This window comes from Haematobia irritans, chromosome 2 (assembly GCF_050003625.1).
Source record: "Haematobia irritans isolate KBUSLIRL chromosome 2, ASM5000362v1, whole genome shotgun sequence".
NCBI classification, from domain to species: Eukaryota; Metazoa; Arthropoda; class Insecta; order Diptera; family Muscidae; genus Haematobia; species Haematobia irritans.
This window is the reverse complement of record NC_134398.1, coordinates 87774814-87800639: the sequence shown is the minus strand read 5'-3', so window position 1 is coordinate 87800639 and position 25826 is coordinate 87774814. Positions and strand designations below refer to the sequence as shown.

Below are 25826 nucleotides of genomic sequence, written 5' to 3'. Positions count from 1 at the left end.
TTTCAAGCATTGGCTTGAATTGGATATTCATCCTTGATTTGTTCGTAGTATTCCATCAAGTGTCGCCTGGTCATCCGCATGCATTCCTTTCGAGCATTCACTGCGTGCCCAGACAGGACACAACAACTATCAGCACTGGACAGCAGATTACAATTCTTTGCCGTAAAATTTAACAATTAAAAGATGGAACTTTTCGAAACAAACTTGAAATTTTTGTTGAGTTGTCACAAGAAGACGAACGAAGATTTACAGAATATTGTCAGAAAGAGGGGGGGCGTGTGAGGGAGAGAGTTGTAAAGAGGCCATACGAATGTCCATGATATGCTAAAACTTTTCAAAGAATTCACAAAGAAACATAGACAAAAGTCGTTTATAATAAAAGAATTTCAAATCTTTAGTTGGCTTGAGTTGAGATGGCCCTTTCGTAATTAAAAGGAATTTTTATAACATAAACTTTTGTGAGGCAACTTAAAATATTTCCGTAATTTGAGTACACCACTTGATATTAGCTCCAACTGAAACCCACACACACACACACACACGAATGTCCAATGTGAATTTGAAGACGCTAGTATCCTTGCGTCAGACAGAATTTCTTCTGTTCTGAGGTTTTGGTGGTATCTTATGTTAAGCGGAAACACAAACACACAGCCAGGCAGAGGAATAAATAAACATCACATGATTTTTTACATGAGGATTTTCTATGGATATGCCTTTCGTCGGATGCAATAAACGCTCAAGCCAAGTATCCGATTTTGATGTGTTATTGGTAAACTTGGCTAAAATGTCATTTTTTACAATAAGGCTTTTATTGAATTGGCAAGGATGTTCATCACTTTATAATTGCTTCCTTCTTTACATGAGAGAACGATGACACCATATATCCACTAGGTGATAATGTTTGATACTAGATTTATATGGAAGGCATTGACGTAGCTAGGGGGTTCCTGGAGGGTGATAGAGCCGCCCATCGGTAAGATTGTTTTTAGTCGTCATATCTTTGAATTCAAACATTTCAGGCTTCTTCGCTGTTTGAGCTCTAAGCTAAGCCGATGACAACACGTGTTAAAACTGAATAGGATTTTACATGGGAAATGAGTTCGCATTTGAGTCACCTGTAACTCAGTTTTGACTAACCATTTGTTAGTTAAAAGTTAGCTTAGTTTCCTACAGGGAAGATACACATATTATCTGACGAATACCGTAAAAATTTCTGCTTATGTACACGGATGAAAAAGACTGTTTTTCATATGTTTGGCTATAAACATTATATGTTTGGAACACAAATTTTTAAACACAATATTTTTGAGTGCAAGCATATAATGTTCATAAACTAGCATAACATGTTTGGGACATATATGTTAATATGTTAGAACATATTATGTTTGGGACATAAAATGTTTGTAAATATAATATGCTTGGATGCAAACATATATTAATTTAGAAATAGCATATAAACATATATGTGTTTAGTAGCTTGGAGCGCTATTTAACAGGGAGCGATATTGAATTAAGTTGGTGGTTGCTGCTTGTTATTACAAAATTAACATTTTATTTTTCCTTGGGCAATTGATCAGCTACTTCTTTGATCCTTACAAACTGTGTGGTCCGCTGTTCGAATCCCCGTCCGGCAAAAGGTAAAATTAAAATAAAAAAAATCATAAAATTGAATAATTTCTTCTACAATGTTTGTATTACAGAAAAAGGTGCTAAGAACTAAAAAATCTCGTGGAAGTGAGAAAGACGTCGGGGAATATACAATTGGGCAGAAACAAAATTTTGAGCATTCAGGTCGAAAACCTATGTTGTTAGCACCTATATTACCTGTTTATTTTCATAATTCATTATGATTGTAAATATATAAATAAATAAATAAAATTTTGAGCACAATATTGTTTGGGAGAATTTTTTTAAGCATATAATATTTTTGGGTGCAAAATGCTTTCAAACATTTTATATGGTCACATAATAACATATTGTTTTTTGGAAGACAACATTATTGAATTTGGATGCAAAAATACAAAATGTTTGGAACTTAGACTACCCAAACATATATTGTTTAGACCAATATGCTTTCAAACATATTATATATTGGTAGAGATCAAACATATAAATGTTTGGGCAATACCCAAAAATGTATATGCTTGAAGCAAAATATGTTTGGGAGTATATGTTACAGAAGCGATTTTTTGTGAGGGTGTAGCTACAGGACATCAGACGAATTCCAGACAAATCTAAAAACAAGTAAGTAAAATCGGGCGGGGCCGACCATAACATAACCTAAACCATCCCAACTGAATTAGTAAATATAAGCGTATTTTAATATTTAGGAAAATTGAGGGGTACATGTTTATTGGAACTTAATGAACAGAAATATCTAATATTAGGAGTTGTAGTTGATTCTGGACCTACAAAGTTAGTATGCACTGATATTGAGTCCATTATTAAAAAAGAGGATATCGCTCGATTAGTGTGGGTAATAAATTAAAAGTTGCACCCTCAAAAAAAATCGCCTCTCTAACATATGTTCCAAACATATTTTGCAGGAAGCACATATATTATTGGATACTGCCGAAACATTAATATGTTTGTTTTATGTGAACATATTCTATTTTTGGAAGCATTTTGAGCCAAAAATATTATATGCTTGGAAGAATTTTCCCCAAAGAAGATTGTGCTCATTCCCTAATATAATTTTCACTTCCACGAAATTTTTTAGTTCTTGGCACCTTTTTCTGTAATACAAATAATGTTGAAGAAATTATTCAATTTTATAATTTTTTTAAATTTTACCTTTCGCCTGGACGGAGAATCGAACCGAGGACCATACAGTTTGTAAGCCAACACACTACCACTGAGCGACGTAGCTGTTATAGTCACCAGAAGACAATTATCGTTATAAGTTACATTTATATAGCATAGTTTGCAGCGCCCACGAGCCCATGCAAACATAACATTATTTAACAGAAACATACATGTGTTGGCAACGTGGAGCAGTGGTTAGCATGTCTGCCGTACATGCAAAGGGTCGTGGGTTCAATCCCTGCTCCGACCAAACACCAATTGTTTTTTTTTTTTTTTAATTTACGCATTTATATTTATACTATATTAAATTTTTATAATGAAACTTCGAAATGTGGGTTATTAAAGATTTACAGTCAGAAACAGTGCTTGATATAAACGAAATGGACTGAGCTTTTGGATAAAATATTATTTTTTTATTGCAAAAATAACAATTTTGTAATAAAAAACTGGTTTTGGTATAAAAGTTTGATATTTTGGAAGGAATTCAAAAACTCTAACAAAGGAAGAACGTGGGGTCGAGTATAAACATACATAAATAATTTTATAATATACACAAATTAAATAATATTTAGACTTAAATTAAATAATATTTGAGAACATTACATGTTTGCACTTAAATATATTGTGTTTAAAAATTGTGCCCGAAACACATTTTGTTTATATCGAAACATATGAAAAACATATTTTTCTAACAGTGTGTGAAAACCGGGAAATATATTTATGTAAGAGCTATATGTAAGTCTATATACGACCGGCTAACACATCACAATTTGAAATTTGAGTAGAATTGGTTAATAAAAACAAGTATATACAGCAGTAAGTTCGGCAGGGCCGAATCTTAAATACACCCTCAAAAAAAATCGCTTCTTTAACATATGTTCCAAACATATTTTGCAGGAAGCACATATATTATTGCATACTGCCGAAACATTAATATGTTTGTTTTATGTGAACATATTATATGTTTGGAAGCATTTTGAGCCAAAAATATTATATGCTTGGAAGAATTTTTCCCAAACACGATTGTGCTCATTCCCTAACATACTCGTAATTTTCACTTCCACGAAATTTTTTAGTTATTGGCACCTTTCTCTGTAATACAAATAATGTTGAAGAAATTATTCACTTTTATAAATTTTTTAAATTTTACCTTTCGCCTGCACGGAGAATCGAACCGAGGACCATACAGTTTGTAAGCCAACACACTATCCACTGGGCTACGTAGCTGTTATAGTCACCAGTAGATAATTATCGTTTTAAGTTACATTTATATAGCATAGTTTGCAGCGCCCAGGAGCCCATGCAAACATAACATTATTTAACAGAAACATACATTTGTTTGCCACGTGGAGCAGTGGTTAGCATGTCTGCCTTGCATGCAAAGGGTCGTGGGTTCAATCCCTGCTCCGACCGAACATTTTTATACCCTCCATCATAGGATGGGGGTATATTAACTTTGTCATTCCGTTTGTAACACATCGAAATATTGCTCTAAGACCCCATAAAGTATATATATTCTGGGTCGTGGTGAAATTCTGAGTCGATCTAAGCATGTCCGTCCGTCCGTCCGTCTGTTGAAATCACGCTAACTTCCGAACGAAACAAGCTATCGACTTGAAACTTGGCACAAGTAGTTGTTATCGATGTAGGTCGGATGGTATTGAAAATGGGCCATATCGGTCCACTTTTACGTATAGCCCCCATATAAAGGGACCCTCAGATTTGGCTTGTGGAGCCTCTAAAAGAGGCATATTTCATCCGATCCGGCTGAAATTTGGTATATGGTGTTGGTATATGGTCTCTAACAACCATGCAAAAATTGGTCCACATCGGTCCATAATTATATATAGCCCCCATATAAACCGATCCCCAGATTTGGCTTATGGAGCCTCAAACAGAAGCATATTTCATCCGATCCGGCTGAAATTTGGTATATGGTGTTGGTATATGGTCTCTAACAACCATGCAAAAATTGGTTCACATCGGTCCATAATTATATATAGCCCCCATATAAACCGATCCCCAGATTTGGCTTGCGGAGCCTAAAAGAGAAGCAAATTTTATCCGATCCGGCTGAAATTTGGTACATGGTGTCACTATATGGTCTCTAACAACCATGCAAAAATTGGTACCCATCGGTCCATAATTATATATAGCCCCCATATAAACCGATCCCCAGATTTGGCTTGCGGAGCCTCAAAGAGAAGAAAATTTCATCCGATCCGGCTGAAATTTGGTACATGATGTTGGTATATGGTCTCTAACAACCATGCAAAAATTTGTCCATATCGGTCCATAATTATATATAGCGCCCATATAAACCGATCCCCAGATTTGGCTTGCGAAGTCTCCAAGAGAAGCAAATTTCATCCAATCCGGTTGTAATTTGGAACATGGTCCATATCGGTCCATAATTATATCTAGCCCCCATATAAAACGTTCTCCAGATGTGACCTCCGGAGCCTCTTGGAGGAGCAAAATTCATCCGATCCGGTTCAAAGTAGGAACGTGGTGTTAGTATATGGTCGCTAACAACCATACCAAAATTGGTCCAATCACACAAAAATTGGTCCATATCGGTTCATAATCATGGTTGCCACTAGAGCCAAAAATAATCTACCAAAATTTTATTTCTATAGAAAATGTTGTCAAAATTTTATTTCTAGAGAAAATTTTGTTAAAATTTTATTCGGTTCATAATAAAATTTTCATCATTGTCAAAATTTTATTTCTATAGAAAATTTTGTCAAAATTTTATTTCTATAGAAAATTTTGTTCAAATTTTATTCGGTTCATAATCATAGTTGCCACTCGAGCCAAAAATAATCGACCAAGATTTTATGTCTATAGAAAATTTTGTCAAAAGTTTATTTCTATAGAAAATTTTGTTAAAATTTTATTTCTGAAAAAAATTTTTGTCAAAATTTTCTTTCTATTGAAAATTTTGTCAAAATTTTTATTTCTATAGAAAATTTTGTGAAAATTTTATTTCCATAGAAAATTTTTTAATATTTTCTTTCTATTGAATTATATACGTATTGGATCGATCTTTTTTGATTTAATATATACCACGTATGGACATACAATTTAGAAGATGGTGTTAGGAGGTTTTAAGATACCTTGCCATCGGCAAGCGTTACCGCAACTTAAGTAATTCGATTGTGGATGGCAGTGTTTAGAAGAAGTTTCTACGCAATCCATGATGGAGGGTACATAAGCTTCGGCCTGGCCGAACTTACGGCCGTATATACTTGTTTTTTTTTATACCCTCCATCATAGGATGGGGGTATATTAACTTTGTCATTCCGTTTGTAACACATCGAAATATTGCTCTAAGACCCCATAAAGTATATATATTCTGGGTCGTGGTGAAATTCTGAGTCGATCTAAGCATGTCCGTCCGTCCGTCCGTCCGTCTGTTGAAATCACGCTAACTTCCGAACGAAACAAGCTATCGACTTGAAACTTGGCACAAGTAGTTGTTATCGATGTAGGTCGGATGGTATTGAAAATGGGCCATATCGGTCCACTTTTACGTATAGCCCCCATATAAAGGGACCCTCAGATTTGGCTTGTGGATCCTCTAAAAGAAGCATATTTCATCCGATCCGGCTGAAATTTGGTATATGGTGTTGGTATATGGTCTCTAACAACCGTGCAAAAATTGGTCCACATCGGTCCATAATTATATATAGCCCCCATATAAACCGATCCCCAGATTTGGTTTGTGGAGCCTCTAAAAGAAGCATATTTCATCCGATCCGGCTGAAATTTGGTATATGGTGTTGGTATATGGTCTCTAACAACCATGCAAAAATTGGTTCACATCGGTCCATAATTATATATAGCCCCCATATAAACCGATCCCCAGATTTGGCTTGCGGAGCCTAAAAGAGAAACACATTTCATCCGATCCGGCTAAAATTTGGTACATGGTGTTGGTATATGGTCTCTAACAACCATGCAAAAATTCGTTCCCATCGGTCCATAATTATATATAGCCCCCATATAAACCGATCCTCAGATTTGGCTTGCGGAGCCTCAAAGAGAAGAAAATTTCATCCGATCCGGCTGAAATTTGGTGCATGATGTTGGTATATGGTCTATAACAACCATGCAAAAATTGGTTCATATCGGTCCTTAATTATATATAGCCCCCATATAAACCGATCCCCAGATTTGACTAGTGGAGCCTCTAAGAGAAGTATATTTCATCCGATCCGGCTGAAATTTGGTACATGGTGTTGGTATATGGTCTCTAATAATCATGCAAAAATTGGTCCACATTGGTCCATTATTATATATAGCCCCCATATAAACCGATCCCCAGGTTTTGGCTTGAGGAGCCTCAAAGAGAAGCAAATTTCATCCGATCCGGCTGAAATTTGGTACATGATGTTGGTATATGGTCTCTAACAACCGTGCAAAAATTGGTCCACATCGGTCCATAATTATATATAGCGCCCATATAAACCGATCCCCAGATTTGGGTTGCGGAGCCTCAAAGAGAAGCAAATTTTATCCGATCCGCCTGAAATTTGGTACATGATATTGGTATATGGTCTCTAACAACCGTGCAAAAATTGGTCCACATCGGTTCATAATTATATATAGCCCCCATATAAACCGATCCCCAGATTTGGCTTGCGAAGTCTCCAAGAGAAGCAAATTTCATCCAATCCGGTTGTAATTTGGAACATGGTCCATATCGGTCCATAATTATATATAGCCCCCATATAAAACGTTCTCCAAATTTGACCTCCGGAGCCTCTTGGAGGAGCAAAATTCATCCGATCCGGTTCAAAGTAGGAACGTGGTGTTAGTATATGGTCGCTAACAACCATACCAAACTTGGTCCAATCACACAAAAATTGGTCCATATCGGTTCATAATCATGGTTGCCACTCGAGGCAAAAATAATCTACCAAAATTTTATTTCTATAGAAAATGTTGTCAAAATTTTATTTCTAGAGAAAATATTGTTAAAATTTTATTCGGTTCAAAATAAAATTTTCATCATTGTCAAAATTTTATTTCTATAGAAAATTTTGTCAAAATTTTATTTCTATAGAAAATTTTGTTCAAATTTTATTCGGTTCATAATCATAGTTGCCACTCGAGCCAAAAATAATCGACCACGATTTTATTTCTATAGAAAATTTTGTCAAAAGTTTATTTCTATAGAAAATTTTGTTAAAATTTTATTTCTGTAGAAATTTTTGTCAAAATTTTCTTTCTATATAAAATTTTGTCAAAATTTTTATTTCTATAGAAAATTTTGTGAAAATTTTATTTCCATAGAAAATTTTTTAATATTTTCTTTCTGTAGAAAATTTTGTCAAAATTTTATGTCTACTTTGTCAAACTGAATTATATACGTATTGGATCGATCTTTTTTGATTTAATATATACCACGTATGGACATACAATTTAGAAGATGGTGTTAGGAGGTTTTAAGATACCTTGCCATCGGCAAGCGTTACCGCAACTTAAGTAATTCGATTGTGGATGGCAGTGTTTAGAAGAAGTTTCTACGCAATCCATGATGGAGGGTACATAAGCTTCGGCCTGGCCGAACTTACGGCCGTATATACTTGTTTTTTTTTTTTTTAATTTACCCATTTATATTTATACTATATTAATTTTTTTAAATGAAACATCGAAATGTGCGTTATTAAAGATTTATAGTCAGTAACAGTGCTTGATATAAACGAAATTGAATGATTTTTGGATAAAATATTATTTTTTATTGCAAAAACAACAATCTTGTAATAAAAAACTGTTTTTGTACAAAACTTTAAAATTTTAAAGGAATTCAAAAACTAACAAAAGAAGAACGTGGAGTCGAGTATAAACATACATACATAATTTTATAATATAAACATAAATTTATTTAGGAGTGAACAGTTTTTTACTAGCATTTAACACCATCGCTCTAAAATTCCTTTTATTTTTCTTTAATAATTCATTTTAAAGAAAATAAACTTTTTAAATTGTTTTAGCTGTAAAAGTCGAACTTAATGCCCGCTTTTATATTTGATGGTGTCCGTCAACTTCTCGTGGACTACTTTTTAATAAAGAGAAACTAAACTTTGTTTTTTTACATTTTACTGTGTAATTTTTCACTATTTCCTCCTTATTTCATTTTACCGTCCCAACTCTAAAAAGAGTATAGTGTCCTTTCGTTATTTTTATGAAGACCCCTGATTTCTTTTAACGAACCAAGAAAAAAATAATGCCAAAATGATAAACAAAACACATGTCCACACATACATAAAATGCTGCTCTCAAGGCGAAAACTTAAGCTGTTTGTCTTTCAAATGTCTATTCTCTTGGTTCAGAATGTATATTCTCTTTATTCAAATTAAATAATATTTAGACTTAAACATACCAAATTTTTGGCCTTATCATAAAACAGTTTTCCGAAACAACATACAAGCGGTTTCACAGAAATTGTTCTCTTTTGACTCTTTTGCTGTGTTATATTGATATCTTTCGTCAACTCTCCCGGTTTCCATCTCTATTTCTCTCTATACTCTCTCTGTCGCTTTGAATAAAATATCACAACATATGTATGTTTAGTTGAAATTTGTAAATTTATATATGTTTGTATTCACACATATGATTTTTATGAAACATTCATGCCCCAATCATAATATATTCTAACATATTAACATAGATGTCCCAAACATTTAGTGTTAGTTTAGGAAAATTACATGTTCGCACTTAAATATATTGTGGTTTAAAATCGTGCCCGAAACACATTTTGTTTATATCGGAACATATGAAAAACATATTTTTCTAACAGTGTACCAACCACCATGAATCAAATATAATAGTTTACTTTGTACGCTTCCCGAAGATAAATTTAAAGATTCTACCTATGAAGACTAGATCAGATTCTGGATTTATAAGAACCAATTTTGTTTGAGTTGTAGAGAAAGAAGAGTTTTTTTTTTTCTGAGGAACGAAATTTTAGACAAGCAAAGTTTCCTTTTGACACAAGTTTTAGAGACAATCGTTGAATAGCTTATTAAACATTCAGATTAATTTCCTCTAAACGAAAATACTTTATACAAAAGAGGAATTTCGTTTGTCTAAAAATTTCATTCCGGAGGAAAATATTTTTTCTATGGGTGTACCATCAAGAAGAGAAATCGGTCTATATCGATACCTTACCAAAATAACTGGTAAAAATAAATGCGATACAGATTTTTGAGAGTCTACAATACCAGTATATTTACATTTTCGAGCAAATCGGATAAAAACTATGGTTTCTAGAAGCCCAAGGAGTTAAATCGGGAGATCGGTCTATGTGGGGGATATACCGAAACATGGGTCGATACACACCATATTCAGCTGACCTTTTTGAGGTCAGCCGGATTCTAAGAGTCCTAGAAATAAATTCGGGAAGTAAGTCTATATGGGGGCTATACCAAAACACGAACCAATACTCACCATATTCGACAACCTCTTAATGGTCCTCACATACCTCTAGAACACCAATTACAGAAAAATTGGGTAAAAACTACGAATAGTCGGGAGATCAGTCTATATGGGGGCTATACCCCGACATAGACCGATAAGCACCTTTTTCGTCAAACCTTTTGACGGTCCTAAAATACCTCCAGAGTTACAATTTCAGGGAAATTGGATAAAAACTACGGATTTTAGAAGACCAAGAAGAAAAGTCGGGAGATCGGTCTATATGGGGCCTACACCAAAACATCGACCGATACACCCCATTTGCGACACACCAACTTATGGTTCTAAAATACCTCTAGATTTTCAATTTCAGGTAAATGGATAGTAAATACAGTTTCTAGAAGCCCAAGAAATAAAATCGGAAAATCGGTCTATATGGGGGCTATACCAAAACATAAACCGATACACACCATTTTCGACACATCTATTTGTGGTCTTAAACTACCTCTAAATTTCCAATTTCAGCAAAATCGGATGAAAACTACGGTTTCTAGAAGCCCAAAAATACCATCGGCAAAATAATATGATAGGAGCTATTTTTGCGGCGACCATGTAACATTTTCACCTGCAACCATGTTGGCTCAGTGAACATGGCTCTAATAAAAATATAATTGTCCTCATCTAAAATGTCATTATATTGATAAAAAGAATTTTGTTTGAATCAAAAGACAATGGTTACGATTTAAAATGTTATTGTATTCATCAAAAATGTTTTTCTTCCAGTTAAAAGAACAGGGTCACAACCTAAAATGTTTTGATCTTTATGAAAAAACTTTTTTCGTCGTCGAAAAAAGTACGCCACTTGAGAAAAGAAAACACAAAATTAACTTTAATTATTTTTTATTTATTTATAAACGAATCCATTGTTTATTTGTATTTATAATGCCGTTCAAGCAAACATCATATATTTTTACACACTCTATTTTATTTCAATTTCAACAATAAGTAATTATTCCATATTTACATCGTGTCCATCAAATGTACAAACGCAGACATCATGTAACTGCAAATAAAAATAAATGATACCATATAGCAAAATGCAGAACAAAAAACAGGTACATTTTTTCAATTACACTTTCCTTTTTTGTCTTCACATAAAACCACGTGCCCCTTCTGAATAAATAAATTAACACAAAACAGTAAATCCGTATTCTCCGTCCATTCCAAGAAATAAACAACACACGACTGACGCGCAAAATGAAAATCGTGTGTACCTGTTCAATGTTTTTATAAAATTCTTTTCGCTGCAAAAAATTTAAAAAATTAAATGGTCACGAAAAAAATGTAAATGGTCTTTATGGCCATGTAATGGTTCTAGACATGTCTATACTTAACCTATAAAAATACTTTTTTCCCTGCAAAAAAGTAAAAAAAATGAATGGTCATGTACATGATTTTCCCGACCATGTAATGGTCTCAAATTCTATCATTTAAATAATAGAACATGTTTGCGCCATTTAAATGTTTATTGCCACCTTACTTTTTTCTCCGCTCGAAAACTATTTTTACAAAGACAAAATACATGGTTTTCGCGACAATTACATACTCTATATAAGCATTAAATGGATGCGGCAACCATGTCCAAACATGTTTTTTCTGTGAGTGTAGAATACCTCTAGATTTTCAATTTCAGGCAACTCGGATAGTAAATACAGTTTCTAGAAACCCAAGAAGTAAATGGGGCTATACCAAAAGATGGACCATGCGCCCCATTTTCGCCACACCTATTTATAGTCCTAGAATACCTCCAGAATTCCAATTTCAGTCAAATTGGATAAAACTACGGTTTTTATAAGCCCAAGACCCCAAATCGGGAGGTCGGGACTATGAAAACTTGGAACGATATAGCCCATCTTCGAACTTGACCTGCCTGCAAACAAAAAATGAATCTGTGCCAAATTTCAGGATGAAAGCGCCTTTATTGAAAGCTGCAGCGTGATTACAACAGACAGACAGACGGACATGCATATATCGTCTTAGAATATATATATATATATATATATATATATATATATATATATATATATATATATATATATATATATATATATATATATATATATATATATATATATATATATATATATATATATATATATATATATATATATATATATATATATATATATATATATATATATATATATATATATATATATATATATATATATATATATATACTTTATATAGTCGAAAATTGATATTTCGATGTGTTAGAAACGGAATGACAAACTTATTATACCCCCATCACCATTCTATGGTGGTGGGTATAAAGAGTGGGGGAGTTATATCTAAATCTCAACCGATTTGGATGATATTTTGCAGGTTTGGATGACACCACAGACGGTTACTTTTTGCTAAATTTGAGTACGATCTGTTAATAAATAAGACTATTATGACCAATTTTTGCAAAATTGACCGATGAATATATATCTATCTGTTAAATAGCGCTCCAAGCTACTAAACACATATATGTTTATAGGCTATTTCTAATATATGTTTGCATCCAAGCATATTATATTTACAAACATTTTATGTCCCAAACATAATATGTTCTAACATATTAACATATATGTCCCAAACATGTTATGCTAGTTTATGAACATTATATGCTTGCACTCAAAAATATTGTGTTTAAAAATTTGTGTTCCAAACATATAATGTTTATAGCGAAACATATGAAAAACAGTCTTTTTCATCCGTATATATATATATATATATATATATATATATATATATATATATATATATATATATATATATATATATATATATATATATATATATATTGAACAGGTGTTTGGGGGGATTGTGACAGATGACAGTGGAGAAGTTTTACAAGAAATCCCCTGTATGAGATGAGTGGACTGTATAAGGTTGTGTGTGTGTGTGTGTGTGCTTGGGTTTATTATTTCTCAAAGTAATGAGAAATAATAAACAAAGCGTTTGATGGAGTGAAACCCAACCGGAAAAGGAACAAAAAATAACAAGTGGAGGTTTCAGTTTTCAATGTACAATTAACAATATTTATTTATAAATATAATGTAGGGGAAAAGGTAGAGAAGAGAAATCAGCGGAAGAGAAATACAATGCTTACCGTCGGGTAGTTAGAGAAGAAGTGAAAGAAAGTAAGGATTTTAAGGAATGGATAGCTTATTGTACTAAATTTTATGAAGCTACTATTCACAATAGGCGTTATCGATATCAATTCAGCGACCTTTTAGTAATAGCAATTCAAAATAGAGAAGTTCATAAAACTCGATAATTACAATATAATCAAATTCATTATTATACAATTCAAATTCATAACAACTCAGGATATACAAGTTATAAAAATTCATAAAAATGTTTGGCAAACTATGAAGTTTGTCCATGCCCCCGGCCTTGCACTTATGCAAAATTCGATTTGCAAAGCACGGTTGCAATGGACCTTATAGCTTCGGCCAGAATGTGTTGGTTACGCTTGGGACGTTGGTTGGAGCGTCTCTTCTTAATTTTGCTGTTGGTGTGAGCATGTTGTGATGTGGGTTGTCGTGGCTGTCTTCTTGTTGTAGTTGGTGCCTGCGGTATTGGGTTCTTCGTGAACCACCTGATGGGCCTTCTTGTTTGTTGTGTAGTTGTATTGTTGTGTCTTCCCGTGATTATTACTCGTCTTCTAGTGGTATTGTTTCTTGATGGTGTTTGGCGTGTCGTCGGGTTCCTTTCCCTAGGCGTGTAGTAAGCTGGTGAAGTTGCGGATGGCGTCCTCGCTATTTGTGGATGCAGCATAGTGTGATGCTGGTAGCCACACTTCCGGCAGGTCGCTGGTGAACTGCACCGTTCTACTGTGTGGCTTTTTGCCAGACAGTTCATACAGTAATTATATGTCCGAACCGTCACCCTTCTATCCGCCACAGGCATCATTATAAAAATTGGGCAATCCCGCAAAGAATGTCTTTCCTTGCAGATGCCGCAGTCATAAACTTGATGGTGGGACATTTTGAGTTAGTAATCTGTAAATGGAAAGGACTTTAGTATGGGATAATGGGAAGGGTGATGCATGAAATGATTATATGAGAGGAAGGAATGTGAAAAGGTAAGATTTAAGAGGTTGATTCAGGAGAGGTTTGGTCTAAGAGCGGTAAGTAACATAATTTCACGATGGGACGAGTGATAATTCCAGAAGCAACTTTGATATCCGCAACTCGAATATTATTGTCGGAACCATGATGAGTATTTACGATTCTACCCAAGCGCCAGTCGCTAGGTGGTAACAAATCGTCCATTACGACAACCAAATCGCCAATCTTTAAATTGGGACCTGAATTTTTCCACTTATATCGTTTGTGTAGAGATTTTAGATAATCCTCTTTCCATCTAATAGCAAATTGATGGTGCAGAGCCTTTAACTTTGTCCATCTATTGAGAAGAGATAAGTTTTGAGATGGGGTTTCAGGGAAAGACATAATTGGTGATCCTTTTAAAAAGTGACCCGGAGTAAGAGCTGTCAAATTTGATGGATCTTCAGAAACGGCAGATATGGGACGTGAATTTAGGATTCCTTCAATCCTAGCGAGAATTGTAGCAAATTGTTCGAACGTGAATTTATGGGCACCAGCAATTCTTTTAAAATGATGTTTAAAACTTTTCACTGCCGATTCCCATAATCCGCCCATATGCGGGGCATGCGGTGGGATAAATTGCCACTCAAAGCCATGGGTTGAATATTTTTGAGATATGTCACTGGCGGTGGATTTAACAAAAGCAGAAAATTCTTTTAATAATTTTCGGCTTGCACCAATAAAATTTCTTCCATTATCGGAAACAACCCTATGGGGTAGCCCCCGCCTCCCGACGAATCGTGTAAATGCAGCCTCAAAGGCTAGAGACGATAATTCTGAACAGGGTTCTAAGTGGATAGCTTTCGTGGTGAAACAAACGAAAATTGAAACGTAGCTTTTTATTATTGGAGCCCTTTTTAGAGTGGAACTTTTCAGCTCAAAAGGCCCTGCGAAATCGACCCCGGTGATATTGAAAGGAGGGGATAGTTCACATCGCACAGATGGAAGGGGAGCCATTATCTGGCTACAAGACTTTTGTTTAAATATAACACATGTTCGGCATTTGTGAATTATAGCCTTTACTCGCGGTTTTAAACGGGATATATAAAATTCAGTCTGTACCATTCTGCACATAAGTGTACAATCGGCATGAGCTAATAATTGATGCAAATTTAATAAGTATAAGTGACTGAAACGTGAGTTCCCCGAGAGAATAATAGGAAATCGCTCGTTGTATGGCAGCGATGAATCGGCGAGTCTTCCATTCACCCGCATTATATTTTCATGAGAAAGAAATGGATTCAAACATTTTAATTTGCTTTTATCATTAATTGGTTTCGATTCAAGAAGATTAAAATATTCATCAGGGTAAAATTTCTTTTGCGACAATATAATTAAACGTGACTTAACAAATGCAACTTCTTTATGAGTAAGAAATGGATTCGACATTTTTATTGTCGATCTCCGTCGACTTAGGCAATTGTTATAAAAACGAAACATGTAGGATATAACTCGCAATGCGCGATTGTAAGACGAAAATCGGAGTAAAATATCATTATCGTCATTTGTACTATGATAAGTTTGCACATTTACTCGCTTTCCTAATTCTGGTGCAACCAATGGATTTCCTTTAGGCCACGTTGAGTGTGGTTGAGTTAGCCATTTTGGACCATTAAACCATAAAGAATTGGGTGTTAAATCTTGAGGTCGGCAACCCCTAGTACCGAGATCTGCTGGATTATCCTGAGTTGGGACATGTCGCCAATTGCTACCAGGAACTAACTCGTGAATTTGTGAGGTCCTATTCGCAATGTACGTCTCCCAGGTCCAAGGTGGTTTCGAAAGCCAACCAAGGACAATTGAAGAGTCAGTCCATAAAGTAATGGAGCTTATTTTGAAATCAAAGGTCGAAGTGACATAATTGACGAGTTTAGCTAAAAGAAATGCACCATTAAGTTCCAATCTTGGCAAACATACAGGTTTGAGAGGAGCGACTTTGCTTTTAGCAACCAGTAAATTAGAAAACACAACTGATTTATCAGTCTGGCATCGCAAATAAACACATGCACAATATGCAGCTTGAGACGAATCTGAAAACCCGTGGATTTCCAAAGTATCAGTAGGACAACATTGAATCCATCTTGGTATAGAGATAGAATTAATGTGAGGGAAATCGAATACGAGTCTATTCCAAGTAGCTTGTGACTCTGGACCAAGATTGTCATCCCATCCAATTCCTTCTAGCCACAATTGTTGCATTAATATTTTTGCCCGAATAATAACCGGCGCAATCCATCCCGCGGGATCAAATAATTGGGCAATGGACGATAAAACCATTCTTTTCGTCATAGTCTGTTCAGATTGTATTGGATTTATTGAGTAAGTAAACGAATCTGACAACGCGTTCCACTTTATACCCAAGGTTTTTGTAGAACTTGACTCATGGAAGCGTAAAAATTCAGAATCGTATAAGTCTTGAGGCGGAATATGAGCGAGTAATTGTGGATCATTAGCAATGATCTTCTTCAGAGGAAAACCGGCATTCTTTAAAATATCAATTAGATCATTTCGAGCCTTCAAAGCTTCCTGAATAGAAAACCCGCCCGATAAAATGTCGTCAACGTATGTTTCGTGTTTAAGTATTCGAGCTACTGTGGGATGAGTTGCTTGGACATCAGATGCCAGTTGCAAAAGAGTACGTATAGCAAGGAATGGCGCGCAATTAATACCAAAAGTTACTGTTTTGAGTTGATAATCTTTAATAGAGTTATTATCGGAGGGTTTGAATAAAATTCGTTGATACGGTCTATCATGGGGGTGTACAAGAATCTGTCTGTACATTTTTTGAATATCCCCGCAGAAAACATACTGATATTTCCGCCAATTTAGAATAACAGAAGTTAGATCAGATTGTAATGTGGGACCGGTGTGTAATATATCGTTAAGAGAATAGCCTGATTTCGTTTTTCGGGACGCATTAAAAACAATTCGAACCTTTGTGGACTTATGTTCTGGTCGTACCACAGCGTGATGTGGCAAGTAAAATGAATGAAATTTATCATCAAAGGAAATTTCGCGAGAAGACGTTTCTTCTGCGTGATCAAGCGCTATATATTCGTTCAGAACATCATGGTACTGTGTTTTTAATTCAGAATCTTTGGAAAGGTTTCGTTCCATACGATTGTACTGAGCCAAAGCCATAAATCTAGAAGGACCCAAGTACAATGAATCAGAAAATTCTTCCTTAAAAGGAAGTCGTACCATGTAACGACCATTGGGTAAACGAGTTGTAGTTTTTCTGTAATATTCTTCACAGAACGCATCAGCAGCTGAGACGAGATGGGATGTAGGAACTTCTTCTTGTTCCCAAAATTTTCTTAGCATTTCGTTGATAGAAGATTCTTCGAATTCATGAACATTTACGGAGAATGAATGTATTGTTTCAGTCCGCATTGGACCACTGAGAACCCAGCCAAATATCGTATTATAGGCTGAAGTTTCGCCACAAATATTTTTCTTGATTCCTTCAATATTAATAAAACGTTCGGAATCATTACCCAGAACCAAATCAATTTGTGAAGATTTGTTGAAATATGGATCTGCCAACTCTAAATTTTCCAATTCTGAATTATTTGGTATTTCAAACGAAACGGCAGGAAGACGTTTTGTCACTTGCGGCAAAACAATGGCAGAAACTGAGAATCGTATTTCATGTTTCTTTGACACTATGGACAATTGACATTGTTTGTCAGATGTTTGACGCTGGCCACCAATTCCAGATATTTCAAAATTTGACTTAGTAGTCGGAAGTTGTAAACGGGTTTGAATTCGTTTTGAAATAAATGTTCGTTGAGAACCCGGATCTATAAGAGCTCTAATCGTGAACAATTCTCCATTATGTTCAATCTGCACTAATGCAGTTCGGAGTAAAATCATATCATTATTCGATGAAAAGTTGGCTTGGATATGAGAAGAATTATCTTGCTTTGATGTAGATGGTTGTTCCTTCTGTGAGGATAAATTGTGTGTATTGGGCTTTTGATGATTCTGGCTTTCGCTTCTATTTTCTTGAGTATTTGAATTTTCACTTGTATTTTCGTTGTATTTAGTTCGTATATGAATCAAACTGTGGTGCGGTTTGTGACAAATTATACAAGTGTTTGTACTTTTACAATTAGGTTTGAGATGGGAACTTGATAAGCAGTTACTGCAAATCTTATTTTTATAGACAAAGTCTACACGCTGTTGTGCAGTAAGTTGACGAAATTTCGGACACGTTCGTAAAGAATGGTTGGTTTCACAAAGTAAACAAGTAGCTGTGAGTTTTTCTTGAGAGAGATATGTTTGTATTTTGCCAGAGCCCTGAGATGAGATGGGATTGCGTTGATCATATTTATTTGAATTTTGATGTGTAACATTATTTTGCTGCTTTGTGCACTTTATGCTCGAGATGCGTTCTACAACTTCGAATATATTTATCAAAAATTCGTCCAGTTGATTCCACGTAGGCAGATCTCGATGTGATCTGAGGAATTGTTCCCATAAAGAGAGAGTTTCATCTGGTAATTTTGTGGAAATTAAATAAATGAGAATGGGATCCCATCCGTCAACATCGACGTTAAGAGATCGAAGAGTACATAAACAATCATTGACCGTGGACTGAATTTTTTGAATTGATTCGCTGTTTTCAACATTTGCCACAGGTATATTGAAAAGAATTTTTAATTGATTATCAACTAAAACACGTTTATTCTCGTAACGAGCTTTAAGTGCGCTCCATGCCATATTAAAATTTTCATCGCACAAAGTGTAACGCTTGACTATAGCCCCAGCTGGGCCCCTGGTCTTATTGCGTAAATGATAAAGTTTTTGAGCGGGGGTTAATTTTGGATGATTTACATAAACTGCCGTGAACATATCACGGAACGAGGGCCACTCCTCGTAACCACCTTTAAACACCTCGGTATCGCACGGAGGAACTTTTATATAACTGTCGTTAGTGTTATGAGAAGAAGCGGGAATAGAATTCTGATTCTGAGGTATATATTCAGGAACTAGGCTATGTCTGGCATTTTGACGTGCCTGGCCTCCAGATATTCGGAGAATATCTAAGATTTGAGACCTTGCGGTGTAATATGCCTCAGAACTGGCATTGAAATTTATTTTTGCATTAGCTTTAATATCCTTCGGATCGGTGGAACTCGGCGATAGCATTATATTTTGATATGAAGTCTGAAGTTGTTGCCATCTTTTCTCCAAGTCTTCCAATTTAACTTCCAATACAGAGTCCGTTTGGTCTCTAATATCGCATTGTTCGAATTGCGTACAAAAAAGTATTAAATACTCGCAATCAAAAAGAAATCTATCATATGCGGGAGATGCAGCCGCTGCCGCGTTAGCATTGGAGGAAGCATTTGATCCAGCAGGACCTGATGAAGGGTCGTTAGGATTGTTTGTAGGATTCATTGTCGTTAAAAATGTATCAGAAATTTATAGATTGAAAACGAGAAATCTTTTATTGAATTTATCAAATTAATGAATTGGAATTGCAGAAATATAGCGAGAAAAAATATATGGGTTTTTGGAATTGCAAATATGAAGTTTTGTGGGTAACCTCTAACCGTTTTAGTTGTGTTTTATGCGAAAATTTATCTCCAGAACTAATAAACTAATAAGCGGGATTTGCAAATGTTGCGAAAATATAGTAGTTTATTGTTCAAAAGATCAATTGAAAAGATAAATATGCGAAAAGAAAAATAATCAATCAATTTTAATTGATTTGAGCTAATGAAAATATAATTCAAACAATTTTAATTGTGTTTCCACAAATTCCAAAGTTGCGTTCTTTATGTAATGCGATGCAATTGATAAATTCGACTTCCAATCGATACTTTTAGACAGAATTCAATCGGTAAAATTTCTGTCCTAAAATTTCAAGAAGTCAAGTCACACTTTTTTCACACTTTTTACACCAATTTGCACCAATTTGTTTTTGTAATTTTGATTTGCACTGCACTTTTAGTTAAAATATACGTATATATGTACCTACATACGTTTGCAAACACAAAATTTATTGCGGTTTTTTTGATTTTTTTTTTACCTTTGGTTATTGGGAAAGCTTTTCAATTTTTAGAACGATTTTTCAACAAATTTTACTGATTCAGCCACATTAAATCAGCACGTAGAAAAATATTTTAGGTAATTTCATACGCTTTTTAACATATTTACATTTACTTTCCGTAATTTTTACCAAATTTCATGTATATTTTATCGCTTTTTCTCCACTTTTACACACATTTTACACGATTTTTAACGATCTTTTCCCGATCTAATCATTTATAATAAAGTTTTACAGATTTTTTTTTTTACCTTTCTTACCGAGTTTTCTGTTTTAACAAATTTTAAACAGTTTCTACAAGTATTTTAGCAGAATTTAACACGATTTTTTACCCGATTTTAAGCGATTTTTAACATCATTTATGTTCTTTTTTAACACTTTTTCACTCGCGTATTTTCCCAGTTTTTCTTTTGTGTTTGCATACGTTTTTTTATTGTTTTAATACAGATTTGTGACGTATATCACTTACCGGCGGTTTTGTAACTGAGTAGATAGAGAGATGGGAATTTTTACTTTGTTGTGGATGATATGTGGATTATGTTATGCTGTTTCCAATGAACGGCTGCGGAGGACCATGCACAGGTGTTTGGGGGGATTGTGACAGATGACAGTGGAGAAGTTTTACAAGAAATCCCCTGTATGAGATGAGTGGACTGTATAAGGTTGTGTGTGTGTGTGTGTGCTTGGGTTTATTATTTCTCAAAGTAATGAGAAATAATAAACAAAGCGTTTGATGGAGTGAAACCCAACCGGAAAAGGAACAAAAAATAACAAGTGGAGGTTTCAGTTTTCAATGTACAATTAACAATATTTATTTATAAATATAATGTAGGGGAAAAGGTAGAGAAGAGAAATCAGCGGAAGAGAAATACAATGCTTACCGTCGGGTAGTTAGAGAAGAAGTGAAAGAAAGTAAGGATTTTAAGGAATGGATAGCTTATTGTACTAAATTTTATGAAGCTACTATTCACAATAGGCGTTATCGATATCAATTCAGCGACCTTTTAGTAATAGCAATTCAAAATAGAGAAGTTCATAAAACTCGATAATTACAATATAATCAAATTCATTATTATACAATTCAAATTCATAACAACTCAGGATATACAAGTTATAAAAATTCATAAAAATGTTTGGCAAACTATGAAGTTTGTCCATATATATATATATATATATATATATATATATATATATATATATATATATATATATATATATATATATATATATATATATATATATATATATATATATATATATATATATATATATATATATATATATATATATATATATATATATATATATATATATATATATATATATATATATATATATATATATATATATATATATATATATATATATATATATATATATATATATCATTACGATAAGTCGTTCACACCATCTATCCTCTTCTGACATAGTGCATACTTTTGGTACATCTTCGATTTCCCACAACCTAGCAAGCTAATCATTCAACTACATGTGGTTGTAAAATGTACACGCAAAAAAATAATTCTTTCCTCCCAAACGAGATTTTAGACAAACAAAGTTCGCTTCTCATTTGCCTGTCGTTGAAAGGAAGTGTATTTGGAAGAAAAGAATATACCTTTTGTGATAAACATTTGTTCTTTTCCAGGATGTAAAAACAATTTCATAAAGACTAACTCAAAAAATGTTTTTTTTTGGGCTAATTGCATTTTCCCTCACATATTTCTCACTTCCGCGAAGTTTTTTAGTTCTTAGCACCCTTTTCTGTAACGCAAACAATGTAGAAGAAATTATATGATTTTATATATTAAAATTTTTTTTTTTACCTTTCGCCTGGACGGAGAATCGAACCGCGGACCATGCAATTTGTAAGCCAACACACTATCTACTGAGCCATGTAGCCGTTATTGTCATCAATAGACAATTACCCATATAAGTTATATTTATATAGCATAGCTTGCGGCGCCCACGAGCCGATTAAACAAAGTTTATTTAACAGAAAAATACATTTAGTTGGGCACCGTGGAGCAGTGGTTGCTACGCCCGACTTGTATGCCAAGGGTCGTGGGTTCGATCCCTGCTTCGACCAAAGTTTTTTTTTTTACATATATTCCAGATATGGTCGGAAGAATCCGAAAAAAATATATTAAATTTTTACTATGAACTGTACAATGTGTCTTATTAAAGCCCTAAAGTCAGAAATGTTAAGCTCAATGACAAGGGACCTCCTTTTTATAGCCGAGTCCGAACGGCGTTCCACATTGCAGTGAAACCACTTAGAGAAGCTTTGAAAAAAGTGTATACTTTTCGAAGCAATTCAAAAAACTCTAACAAAAGAAACACGTTTTCGGTATACGTTTTCCAAACGTTTTTTTCTTTGCGTGTATGGTTTGGGTGACTTTGCCAGTCACGATCCAACCGAAAACTGATTTCTGGGCAATAAGATCACCATTAGGGTGCTTATGAACATCAGTATGCATTATCCGAGAATATATGTCACCTGCTAGAAAAAGGTCCATATGAGAACATTTTATATCACACATCGTGATCTCGGGCAGGTTTGCATCTAATAGCTGTAACACTGAATAAGTTGCCAAACGATCAGTCAACTTGTCAACAACATACGCATCTGTCGACAACTCTAAAGTCGGGTCAATAGGGGAGCACAAAGAGATCCTACAAACATTAGTAGACTTCGCCGATATCGTGCCGTTTAGGCCAACAATATTCGCTTAACACGGTAAATGGTTTGATCTCCTCACTAGCCAATTTCCTGCGTGAGAAGGCTGTTATGATGGCAAATGTTCGATGGGAGAATTGCAAGGGTTGTAACGACACCAAGCAAATATGGCCCCATTTCAACTTAAACCGCACAATAGATATGCTAATGTTCTCGAGACGTCACACGGTTGAAAAAGACTGTTTTTCATATGTTTGGCTATAAACATTATATGTTTGGAACACAAATTTTTAAACACAATATTTTTGAGTGCAAGCATATAATGTTCATAAACTAGCATAACATGTTTGGGACATATATGTTAATATGTTAGAACATATTATGCTTGGGACATAAAATGTTTGTAAATATAATATGCTTGAATGCAAACATATATTAATTTAGAAATAGCCTATTAACATATATGTGTTTAGTAGCTTGGAGCGCTATTTAACAGGGAGCGATATTGAATGAAGTTGGTGATTGTTGCTTGTTATTACAAAATTAACATTTTATTTTTCCTTGGGCAATTGATCAGCTACTTCTTTGATCCTTACAAACTGTGTGGTCCGCTGTTCGAATCCCCGTCCGGCAAAAGGTAAAATAAAATAAAAAAAAATTGAATAATTTCTTCTACAATGTTTGTATTACAGAAAAAGGTGCTAAGAACTAAAAAATCTCGTGGAAGTGAGAAAGATGTGGGGGAATATACAATTGGGCAGAAACAAAATTTTGAGCATTCAGGTTGAAAACCTATGTTGTTAGCACCTATATTACCTGTTTATTTTCATAATTCATTTTGATTGTAAATATATAAATAAATAAATAAAATTTTGAGCACAATATTGTTTTGGAGAACTTTTTTAAGCATATAATATTTTTGGTTGCAAAATGCTTCCAAACATATTATATGGTCACATAATAACATATTGTTTTTTGGAAGACAACATTAATGAATTTGGATGCAAAAATACAAAATGTTTGGAACTTAGACTACCCAAACATATATTGTTTAGACCAATATGCTTTCAAACATATTATATATTGGAAGAGATCAAACATATAAATGTTTGGGCAATACCCAAAAATGTATATGCTTGAAGCAAAATATGTTTGGGAGTATATGTTACAGAAGCGATTTTTTGTGAGCGTGCAGATATCACTCCTGATATCTGCTATAACGGGTCGCTGCCTGATTTTGCAAAAACTATTGGCGCAAAGTATAATGACTATTGTATGAGCTGTCATGATGCGGAGGAAAAAGAATCAATTAAACACCTCTTGTGTGAGTGTCCTGCATTTTGTGTAAAGCGCAAGCAACTTTTAGGAGCATATAGCTTCAGATTACTGGCGGATCTGGAAAACGTTAACTTAAGCAGTCTGCTAATGTTTTTGGAACAATCTGGTTGTTTCAGCGAAGAAAAATAATCGAGAAGGTTTAGCGGTTAAAACTAGAAGTGCCCATATGTAATAGGTACTTTTAGTTAAATGTGGTATCACAATGGACTGAATAGTCTAAGTGAGCCTGAATCTTAATCGGGCTGCCACTTTAACCTAACCTAACCTAACCTAGCCAATTTCCTATCTTCCTTAAGTTTATTGTCTTTGTTTCCTATCTTCATACAGTTTATTGTCTTTGGTTAGAAACCAAAGCTTATGGGCAAATAAAGATACAACAACAACACATAGGCAAACGAAAGAGTGACTTTGTATTTGTTATTTCGTTTATTTTATTGTTATTCTTGCACTTTTGTTTACTTTATTTTCACCACTAATAAATAGCAACAACTCTACCTTGGTGTGATGGATTTTATAGGGGAAAACAATGGTGATAGCCAATAGTTTTGGGGGTAAAACTACCAAATATATCCATTGGATTTTCGGGCTCTAAAAAGAGAAGCTCATTTATAAATTATTTTATTTTAAATCTCGGGCGGTTTTATCCGGCTCGAAGGACCAATGAAAAGACGAGGAATTGAATAATATAATTTATCAATGAGTGGGAAAAACAAATAAAAACTCAATTAAATTTTGGTTTTTAAATAATAAATTAAAGTTTAATTTATTGCCGGGGGTATTCGTACCTTCGGGTATATGAGAGAGAGAGTAAGTGAGAGTGAAATTTTCGTTAAGTTAAATGTCATTTTTCAGATATCTTTATAATTCAGGGGTGTATTTTACAATTCATTCAAACTTACAAATAATAGGTTGTCAACCTGAACAGCGTGCAAAAAGGCAATAGGAAAAAGGTGGTGACTATAACCGAAAATTGTGCATTGGCTACACACGGCAGTGGTTAGACCTATAATGCTATATGGTGTTGCAGTCTGGTGGCCGGCACTTCAGCATACGACAAGCTTAGGCGCAAGGCGTGCTTGTGTATCTCTGGCGCATTCAGTAAGACAAGAACAGATTCACTTAATGTCATACTGCATCTGTTACCTTTAGACATACATATCAGCCAAACAGTCAGCAGCAACAACAGCTGTACGGTTGCGTGAACAATCGCAATGGTCAGAAAAAACGCCAGATGTACCTAACGTAGTGGATTACACTCTGGGAAACCACTTTTCGACAAAAAGTTTGAAACTCTAATTCCCAACAGCGAGGCGTGGTGAATAAAAACACCGGTTTAAAAAGTCAGATATCACTCCTAATATCT

The 25826-nt window shown here is 34.4% G+C and overlaps 1 protein-coding gene across 1 annotated transcript; it reads right to left on the bottom strand.

The window, feature by feature from the left end:
• Nucleotides 1-14372: 14372 nt before the first annotated feature.
• LOC142224730 (uncharacterized) lies at nucleotides 14373-19796 on the bottom strand. Its single transcript, XM_075294517.1, has one exon. The coding sequence runs from the start codon at nucleotides 19794-19796 to the stop codon at nucleotides 14373-14375; it is 5424 nt and encodes a 1807-aa protein (XP_075150632.1).
• Between the last annotated feature and the right edge of the window lie 6030 nt (nucleotides 19797-25826).